General features: G+C 36.0%; 1 protein-coding gene across 7 annotated transcripts; it reads left to right on the top strand.

The window, feature by feature from the left end:
* LOC107630812 (DNA primase small subunit-like) lies at window positions 569–7,782 on the top strand. 7 transcript variants are annotated; one of them, XM_021121881.1, is made up of 18 exons: window positions 569–711; window positions 1,878–1,945; window positions 3,530–3,677; window positions 3,767–3,817; window positions 3,902–4,077; window positions 4,389–4,460; window positions 4,551–4,662; window positions 5,071–5,155; window positions 5,256–5,307; window positions 5,383–5,444; window positions 5,523–5,638; window positions 5,722–5,837; window positions 6,014–6,082; window positions 6,228–6,285; window positions 6,514–6,587; window positions 6,908–6,995; window positions 7,123–7,202; window positions 7,364–7,782. In XM_021121881.1, the coding sequence occupies exons 3-18, from the start codon at window positions 3,551–3,553 to the stop codon at window positions 7,424–7,426; spliced, it is 1,401 nt and encodes a 466-aa protein (XP_020977540.1). In that variant the 5' UTR covers window positions 569–711; window positions 1,878–1,945; window positions 3,530–3,550; the 3' UTR covers window positions 7,427–7,782. The 7 variants fall into 7 exon arrangements, 6 of the variants coding, with proteins under 6 accessions (XP_020977540.1, XP_020977548.1, XP_020977531.1 ...); XM_021121886.1 differs by lacking the exons at window positions 569–711; window positions 1,878–1,945 and adding exons at window positions 2,228–2,319; window positions 2,359–2,446; XM_021121889.1 differs by lacking the exon at window positions 569–711 and having other exon boundaries at window positions 1,822–1,890.

Consider the following 10,586-nt stretch of genomic DNA (forward strand, 5'->3'; position numbering starts at 1 on the left):
AGTTGTACAAGCATAAGATTTCTCCTTGAATATAGTATATGCAGTCTAATTCTGAATTGGAATGCTATAATTATACCACAAAGCTATACCAAAAGAACTGGATTGGTAGGAAGATCTTTATCAAAAGTTATAAGTATATTTTAGGATATATATTTAAAATTTATATATTATTTTATTCTAAAACGATTTTTCCGGTTAGACCACGGTTGGACCGGTTGAACCAGTAAACCAGTGAACCAGTAACTAAAGCGGTTCGATGACCGGTCCGGTTCTACGAACCTTGTTCTCCCTTTCTCCCTCCCTTTCTTTCATTCATAGAAACTCAGCCAAAAAACCCTAGCACTGTAAGCCTACACCACCGCCGCCGCAAGGGGTGGCATACTGCCGCCGTCCGTCCGTCTATCTAGCTTCCCTCGTGCTCCAAGTCTTCAACCCCCGTTTGCTGTCACTAATCTCAGCCGCGCTTCCGCCGCCGTTGGTTGCCGTTAACGTTCGTGTCTTCGTTCAGCCGTCGTCTTCGTTCGCGTTGTTCGCCGTTCAAGTTTGCTCGGCGTTCATCGTTCGCGTTCACTCGCCGTTCACTGGTCGCGTTTACTCGCCGTTCACCGTTCGGGTTCGCGTTCGTCTGGAAGCCACGTTGCCCTGCTTCAAACTCTGCGACCAACCCGCGCGCTCCACCTAGCCGTCGAACTGCTCTCTTTTGTCGCCGCCTCGTGAGTTCCCTAAACCCACCACCAGACAATACACTCACACAACACCAATAACCTGCTTCAAACTCTGCAACTTCTTATTTCTATTACAATAAGTAACTATTTGATTTGGCAGTGGTTTGGATTTTTTTCATAGACTGAATTAAATTATACAATATTTATGTTCTCTTCTCTATCACATTGATACTAAGGTTTGAATTCTCTTATTTCGTTTCAAGTTTACTGCACTCAACATGTTCGATGAAATGCTTTAACCATATTTCGGGTTGGTTTTATCATTTCTAGCTTTTAGAAACTTAGTAAGTTGATTGCATGTGAAATTAGAATAATTGGATCTTAGTAATTAGGAAATTTTAGCTGCACAAATAGCATCTTTGTAGAAAACATATTAGCATGATGATTCCACTTGCATTAGTGTTCTTCTGGTAAATTTTAACTGTTAGTGTGAACTTGTTAATTTGCTAATTGTTCTTGTGTTATTATTCTGTTGTTCTTCTGTTATTTTATTTATTTTTTTTGTTGTGATTTTCTGTTCTTGAACTTGTTAAGTTGATAATTTGCTAAATTGTTGGGCTGCTGTTGTTTTAATTTGCTAAATTGTTAGGTTTATGTGATTTAATTTGTTGGATTTTCTATTTAGGTGTTGTTCTTGTTTATTTGCTAAATTGTTGTTGTGTATTTATTGTTGTCTTTGAGATTCTTGCTGGATATTGGTGATCATTGATTTATTATATGCTTCATGTTTTCATTGTTTTCTTCTTCTGAAGGGAAAAAAATTCTGTTTTCATTGTTTTGTTGATTGTTTGTTTTGTTTCAGAAATTAATTTTTTGTAATCAATGCTCAAACTCTAAATGCTGTTCTGTTGGTTTTGCAGTGTTTGTTTTGTTTCAGAAACCAATTTTTTGTTATCAATGCTCAAACTCTAAATGTTGTTCTTCTGTTTTTGTTTTTTTTCATAAATCAATATTTTGTGATCAATGTCAAACTCTGAATGTTGTTCTGCTGTTTTTGTTGTTTCAGAAATCAATTTTTTGTGATTAATGCTCATACTCTGAATGTTGTTCTGTTTTGTTTTAAAGGCTGTGTTTAGAAGAGGCGATTGATTTCTGAGTGTTGTTTTGTTTTTGTTTTAAAGCTGTGTGTTGTGTTCAATTTTCATTTTGTAGGAAATTCTTTGAGGTATATAAGAATTAAGAAGGAAGAATATTTTAATGGTATTATTCTGTTGATTCTGGTATGCTACAAGCTTGAACATAAAATTGAAGAGAGAAACCCTTTATTATTTTATCATTGGTCTATTTTTGGCATTGCATATCATTGTAGTTTGTTTATTCATAGAACTAGGTGTTTATGATCCCCTTTTGAAGTAAAAAAATGCAGAAGAGTGTTTAGAACCAGTTCCTCATTGAATTTTTATAGAATCAGGTGTTTATTATAAAACGATTTTTTTGGTTGAACTACAGTTGAACCGGTTGAACCAATGAACTAGTGAACCAGTAACTAGAGCGGTTCCTCGTCATTTCTGCTTCTCCCCTCCTTGCTGGCATCGTTTCTGCTTCTATGCTCCAAACTGTGTCTCACCGTCGTTGCTTCTCTTCTTCGCGTGGAGTCTCGCAGTCAAAGCGACTACCTTTCGTCGTGTCTCAAGTCTCTAGTCTCTGCTTCAACCCTCTCAGGTCTCAGGTCTCAGGTCTCAATTCTCTTCTTCTCTGCTTCAAGCCTTCAACCCTCTCAGGTCTCAAGTCTCAGTCTCTAACTCTCCCTGTTTCTATCTCTCTGACTCTATCCCTCTGAAATTTGAAATTTATTCTGAACATGCATATGATGTATATTGATTATTCTGCTGAATTTTGAGATATTAATGTTTTGAAATTTTATTTGAATTCAGTCTGTTTATATTGAATTAATTCTGCTGAGATTGAGTTATAAATTCAATTGTTTAATTTATTAATTCGGCTGAGATTGATTTTTAAATTCAATCTGTTGTATTTGTTTTGGTGAATTGTTGTTTTGCTGTTATTGATTCAAAATAAAAACATTGCCACAACTCTGTATTGAATTTACTATATGGCTTCATATGGTTTGGTTGAATTATGCTTGTGATTCTTAAGTTGGATACATGTTTTGGATGTTTTGGAGTGTGCTTGATTGACTTACAGAAATTTACATATGGGAGAGTTAATTTTTTAATAAATTTTATTATATATTTAATTAAATCGGTTCAACCACGGTTCAACTCCGGTTGAACCATTGAACCATTGAACCAGTTACTTAACCGGTTCAATGACCGGTCCGGTTCTCGCAACCTTGGTTGTAACTTCAAGACCTTCAAGTGAATGAATGAAATAATTAACATGTGGTTGGAAAATTCAAATGGAAACTATGAAAACCTTTGTTTTTGCTTTGTCATTGCTGAACTTGAGTTTAAATCAAGAACTATGTTTTTTATTTGTTGAACTTTGAATTTTGTTAATTATTGTGTTGTAGTACTGCAGTTTATAACGTTGTTACTTCTCATATATTGGTTTTTTTTTTTGCATTTTATTGGCTGAAAATAGCATAAAAACAGGTTTTTAGTACATCAAATATGATTTGGACATGTTAGGATTTTAAACTAGTTTTAAAAACCAAAAAATCCGAACCAAACCAATCCAATTAAATTCAGTACGATAGGATCAGATGGTTTTCCCTATCAAAACCGAGCCAATTCGCATCATGAATACCCCTGGTTCCTGCCATCTGCTCCAATCTGCTATTTCCGCTGTCTCTCTAAGCTGTTTTCGCTTAGTCTTCTACATCTCCACACTTCAATTTTCAGATCCCCAACAACCGCCGCAAAATGACTCGCCAAGGAGCTTATAAAGAAAGCGATGACATGCTCATTGATGAACCAAAACTGCCTCAGCAAGGCCAAATCGCGGCCCTTCCTAATGAGTTCAACCCCAGTTATCTGAAAATATATTACAGTAACTTAATTTCTCTTCCTATTTCTTTATTCCTAAAATTTCATAATAATTACATAATCATTCTTATTCATTGATATTTTGGACCTCAGGTAAGCTGTTTCCTCATGCTGATTTATATAGATGGATGTCATACGGCAACGGTAAGCTTAAATTCCATTCTACCAGTCTACTGTCATAATCTTTTCTTTTAATCTTTTTTTATATTTTTGTTTTTGTATTTGTAGATGGGAAGCATCCTGCTTGTGATTCATCTTACTTGGGACGAAGGGAATTCTCGTACACTCTAGATAACGATATATTTGTGTGCTACAATACCTTCAATAGTGCCACCGAACTTGAAAACTCCATCAAAGACAAGTGCCCGTTAAAGATAGATATTGGACCCATCTACAACCTCAACGTAAGATATGAAAGCTTGTTTCTTTTAATTATCTCTTAATCCTGAAGGATATTGATGCATATATTTTTGAGTTAGCTAAATAGTCTGTGTTAAGATTCATGGTTATTCAGTGGAAATAATAGAGTAACTAGACAAAAGAGAGAAAGATGATATTACTGATTGTGTGAATTGTTGGGTGTTGTGACCAGAGAAATAAGCAACATATAGGGGAGTAATAAATATAGCACACCAACTCATAAATACCCCACCTAAAATCTGTAATGTAGGATACTTTTGGAAGAATTCTGATGTCTATTTTAAATGTATTACTGCCTGCACATAGGAATGCTTATGCTGGAGATAATGTTCTCACTCCGGTTGAGAGGGAGCTGATTTTTGATATAGTAAGAAGCTCTTCAAATTAAAATGTACTTGTGAGTTTTTCTACTTCTTTGTGGGATTCTTAACATTTGTTGGTTAATTATCATGTGTAGGATATGTCAGATTATGATGATGTTAGATACTGCTGCTCAGGTGCTGATGTTTGTCTCAATTGCTGGCCATTAATGACTGTAGCTGTCAAAGTAGTAGATACTTCCTTAAGAGGTAATTTTGTGCATTTTATACATACTGTGAAAGACTGAAAGCTAGTGTAGAATTTTTGATTTATACATTGTTTGAAATGAAAGTGCGAGACTAAAGTTCTCTTTGGCCTTTACTATCATTTACTTGTGTATACTACTATTGTATATCACTCTATTGTCTATGCACCATTCTTGTATGCTGTCAGATAGGGGTGTTCAAGACCCAGCTCGACCTGAAACCCGGCCCAGACCCGAGGCATATTTTGTTGGGTTTGCCTTTTTTTACCCAGTTCTATTTTAGGGCTGGTTCCAGGTCTAACTAAACTCGGCCTGGCCCGACCGATGTGCACCCCTACTGTCAGATAGTTATTTGGAAGTAATGTCTTCTGATGCACTCAAGCTTAATTATTGTGTTGATTTATTCTTTCAGATGACTTTGGGTTTAGACATATTCTCTGGGTATATAGTGGTCGACGTGGTGTACATTGTTGGGTCTGTGATAGAAAGGCAAGACGGTAAGACCATGAGACACTATATAGTTAAAACTTGTTTTTGGTTTGGTTTGGCTACTAAGGGCCATAAACATATTTTCAAATGTTACCATTACACTTACAGGTTGACTAATGAGCAGAGAGCAGCAGTTGCGGACTATTTTCGTGTCTACAAGGTATGATAGTTTTGTACTAATAATCTAGTTTGCGAGTCATGTATTAAGTATATCTTTGATTTATATTCTTTCCAGGGAAATGAAAATAACTATAAGAAGGTTTCCTTGATGGGTCAAGTTCTGCATCCCTTTCTGGCGTAAGTTCGATAGTGAATAACTGACCTTCCTAGCTAAATCCACAATTCAATGTTCTGAATAACATTTCATATCTGTAGGAGATCATATACTGAAGTTCTGAAGGAATATTTTGAGACAAAACTGCTTACAAGTCAAAATTTACTTTCTAGCGAGGAGAGATATGAAAAGATCCTAGAGATGATTCCTGATCAATGTATTTTTCTCCTATCACTGTATGATGATGCTTGTGGATTTCCTGCTATCATCTGGCATATAATGAGTAAATTGTATTTGCAGCTATTGCTTCTGAACTTCGAGGAAAGTGGCAAGAAAGTAGGCGGTCTTTTAGTGCAAAAGAAGACATTAATATTGTTCGATGGGAGCAGCTTAAACAGTTGCTGCAAAAACATAAGGTATGGAAGTCTCATTTGTATTGAGGCAGGTTTTTTTTTGGGAGCAATTGGTTAATGGCATCAAATATGTGCAGCTATGACTTTCTTGAGTAATTAGATGCTTCATTCTCCAAACTAGATACTAACTGATATTTTTATTGTTGTTGTTGTTGTTGTTTTCCTTTGCGTTTCCATAGGCACAAGTGGTGCGTAGGTGTGTTGAAGAGATTGTGTTCACCTATACATATCCTAGGCTTGATATGGAGGTTCGTCTATTATTTGGCATTCTTTCCCCATGTATTCTTATTGATGGTTTTCATATTGGCTTCGAACTTATGCATTCATATTTATTCCTCAGTCGTCATAACACAATTTTCTTTACTTATTTGGCTGGACGTATTTATATTTTAGGTTTCTAAACATATGAACCATTTGCTCAAAGCACCCTTCTGTGTGCACCCAAAAACAGGTATGTTTTCCATATCAACTTTTTCTTGATAGCAAGTTGTTGATTTAAGTGACTATTGACTCTTAAGTCATATTTTTGTTTTAATTTGTAATTGCTATAAGAATATTAAAACAGAAAATTTATCCTCCTTTGTTTCGGGTTAGATAGTGCGTCGTCCCTATGAAAATAGGGATAAGTGTGTTAGTTAGATAGGGCTTATAACATGCTATGGCTATTTCTTCCTTGTAGGCTGTGTTTGTGTCCCCATCAACCCAAATAATTGTGAAGAATTTGATCCCACGACGGTGCCAACCCTTATCCAGGTACAACTACAATGACTATCTTCTTACTTAACTAAAATATGCACACTATAATGGTTATCTTCATCCTTCTGGAAAGGAGGGTTGGATTTATTTTGCCAACTATTTGCCAAACTTGAAATATGAGGAGTATTCTATAAATAGTTGAAGACTTGGGAATTGCTGCACTTTAATGTTGTCTCTTCTGGTCCCACCCTTTACTAATGCAATTTACCATGTGGAAGTGGTTGAACTGAAAAACAAATGCTTGAACTTATTCACATTACTGATTACTCCATTTGGATGATGTATGTTTAATATTTGTGAAAATTTTAAAATTTCAGCTTTTGGAAGAGCTGAATAGGGAGGGCTTGAGGTCTGATGTTGAAGGAGGTTTGTTTGATACTCTGACAATACTTAGGTTTCTTTCTGGTAGAATTTTTGCATGTCATGGAAATAATTAGTTTTCCATGCATATAATTATTGTTCTATTTTTACATCTTGTTCAAGAATCAAGATTTTCCCAACTAATGGCTTTTGTCACCTTGACTTATGGCAGAATGGAATAAAACTTCACTTGCAAATGCCATCAAACTCTTTAGGTCATCCTTCCTCCAGCCATTACTGAAAATTTGCAAGGTTTGAATCAGTTCTTCATTCTCTATTAAGTATTACCTATTTCTAGCTTGACAACAATGTGGCACGTTTTAAAATGCTTTTGGAATGTCTACAAAAATGAGATGGGAAACTCAAGTTGCATTTTGTTTCTTGTGCATTGCTAACTGTAAAATAATATTCAGGAGGAAATGGAAAGCTCCTATAATGCGAAACTACAGCAGTCGAAAAATCTCCTTAGTTGGTAGTCTCACTTCCATGATTGGCCATGTTCCTTTTGGAAGCCCATTTGAATTTAAATGGGGGTCAACTCATTCTTGAGAACATGTAAGCTATAACACAAGCTTTGATAAATTATGTATAGTCGTTGAATTTCGATATTATTATTTTAGGCTTCATCGGATAGGAGTTAGTATGGGATTGTATTTGGATGCTTCATCATAAGGACGTATGAAAGGGAAGGGAGATTCTGGGTTTCAGGTCTATGTAATGTAATGCATAACTCAATTACAAGTTATAACACAGATGCGTGCATGAGATACTAGTTCCATTTACAAGTTATAACTTATAACACAGATGCTTACATGAACTACTAGTTTCTTTTTCACCATAGTATATGACCTGTAAATGGGTCCTAGACATGCTTTACTATCATCTTAAACTCGAATGAATGATTTATGATGTAGGATTTTGGAAGAATGCGCCATATGCTATATAGATTATTATTTTTGTATAGACATTTAACCTAATTTATGTGGGAAGTGTTAGATTAAAGACCACACTAATTGCAACAAAAAATAGCTGTTAAAAAAATTTATAAAAAATTTAGATATTAAAAATTGGGATTTTTTTTTAAATTAAATATAGTATTTACGAAAATAAATAAATGTTGAAGTAATTATAAAAATACATTCTTAGTCACATCTCGTATATTGAGGGTCCTTATTGAAAATGACCACATCTCGGATGCATAGACCTTGTTCTGTGATTGAGTTTTTACGGGTCATATATCTCGGATACAACTGTGAAATGAACATAAGCATAGATCGGGTACTGTGCATTCGAGATATGCTCGTTTTGTGATTGGGGTCAGTGCATTCGAGATATGCGTGATTGCGTATATATGTCACAGCATCCGGGAAAAACGTGGATTATAACCATTTTTTTCCAAATTTGTGAGCTTCTGGACGTATGAAATCAAGTTCCACAAATGAGACATTAATAGACTGAATAATACTTAGCACGTAGCTGGAGCATTGGACTTTGAGGTTAGTAGTTTAACCTTTTTTATTGTTAGTAATAAGGCAAGCAATGCATTCGTGAATCGTACATGGGAGACATTCCTGCAAAGCTTGTAAGAGCGCAGCAATCCTGTTATACGACTCTTCCCAGTCGCCATAGATCTTTGTAATCGCTTTCTGCTTTGCCATTCACACCTTTCGATACGAGGGCTTGAAATGGTAACTCTGATGGACAACACTTTGCAACACTGGGATAGACACCGATGGGTCAGTCTTTATCATAAGTAACACGACCTTGCAAAAACCACTATTCAGCTGAGCATGGTCCTGAGACATGGTAGGTGCCAGACAGGTATGTAATCCACCGAACCGACGTACCTCCTTGCAAATTTTGCTCGGATGTCAACATCATGCATAACAAAAAAACTAACGTATAGAGTCTAATGCATCCAAAATATAACATAAAATATACGAGTAATTCAAGTTCTGTCGTAATGCCACACGAAGACTCCATGGACAACCATTGGTAAATTGCTTGCATCGACAATGATATTTAAGCCTATTTGACTCCAGAACTCTGTACCTCGCATTCCGTCGAACACTATAGTTCTTCACCGCCATTAGAACTGCTTCTCGGTTCCTGAACCTATGCCCAACTTGGAATTCCACCACACCGTCCGTGTTGTAATCCTCCTCGTTTCCAGGGTTCAAAAGATTGTCCGCCTGCATTGCATCCAAGTTCAACGTCTGATAATGGCTAGGACCATCTGACAGTCGAGGAATGGCCAAAGGGGGAGGCAGCAGAAACCTACCAATACCACCGCTGGGAGTCTCTGGTACAAACTTATCTTCAGACGCTGTATCGCTTGATGACCTGGGCCCGGCAACATAGGTTGAATCGCCCTTACTGTTGTCCTCGTCTGCACTACCATGAGGCTGGGCATAGTGGATCAGTGCCGCCTTGAGCGGCACAACTTCAGGAGTCGAAGGAGACGGCCCACTACCAATAACTACATCACAGATCACAGCATACAACTCCATCACATGTTGCGGCATCAGACGTGCATGTACGTTGAACATTACCCTCACATGCTGATCCCCATAAATCCAAAATAACCAGTTGGTAAATCCACCGTTCAAAAGCGCATTCAGAAATCTATATGCAACCCGCCCAACCTCTTTTGTTCGCACATCCAGGCTATCAACCCGGTAAGTGCGCACCATGACAATCTTTTCAGACTCAAAAATCACCACTTCATCAACGTGTCTAATTAATGGGATAAACCACCACAAAGAAGAATTGGTTATTCTCCATCAGAACAAAATGGAGAGAAGAGAAAGAGAAGAATGGTTTGTGAATTGTGTGAGAAGAGCTATTGAAATGGTCTCTATAAATAGACTTATTCTATAACATATCTTGGCTGCAGAGACATCTATACCATAATACCCATATTCTGGGTGTTGAGACCCTAATTATAATCTTGACTATATCTCGGATGTTGAGGGAGGTATTAGGAAGCTGGGTTTATCTCGGATGCACTGACCCCAACCATGAAACGAGCGTATCTCGTATGCACAATACTTGATATATGCTTATGTTCATATCACGGTTGCATTTGAGATATGACTCGCAGAAACCCTATCACAGAACAAGGTCTGTGCATCCAAGATGTGGTCATCTTTGACAAGGACCCACAGTATCTGAGATGTGACTGAGGATGTATTTTTGTAACTATTTCAAATTTTATTTATTTTCATAAATGCTATATTTATTTAATTTAAATAAAAAAATCTTTGTGCCATTAGGTTACCTAAACAGTGTTAGGAGCAAAATAAATTTTATTTATATATAAATTTCTATATAACACAAATCTTTTTTTGATTTTATTAATTTTAGAATTTTAAGAATTATTTAAATCAAGTTCAAATTTTAATATTCGACGATTACCTATCTATAATTGGTTTACTAATATTAATGTTATGTGTAATAATATTTTTAGTATCAGTTTCTAATATTAAATTGTATTAATAAACATAAACATAAAAAACACAAATAAATAATAAAATAATATTAAATTAATAAAATTAACTTGATGTTAACTTGACTAACTTGGTGATTTATTTGGTTATTGATCTTGTTAAGCGACTAGCCAAGCTTAAAGTCTTG

Source organism: Arachis ipaensis, chromosome B01 (genome assembly GCF_000816755.2).
Source record: "Arachis ipaensis cultivar K30076 chromosome B01, Araip1.1, whole genome shotgun sequence".
Lineage (NCBI taxonomy): Eukaryota > Viridiplantae > Streptophyta > Magnoliopsida > Fabales > Fabaceae > Arachis > Arachis ipaensis.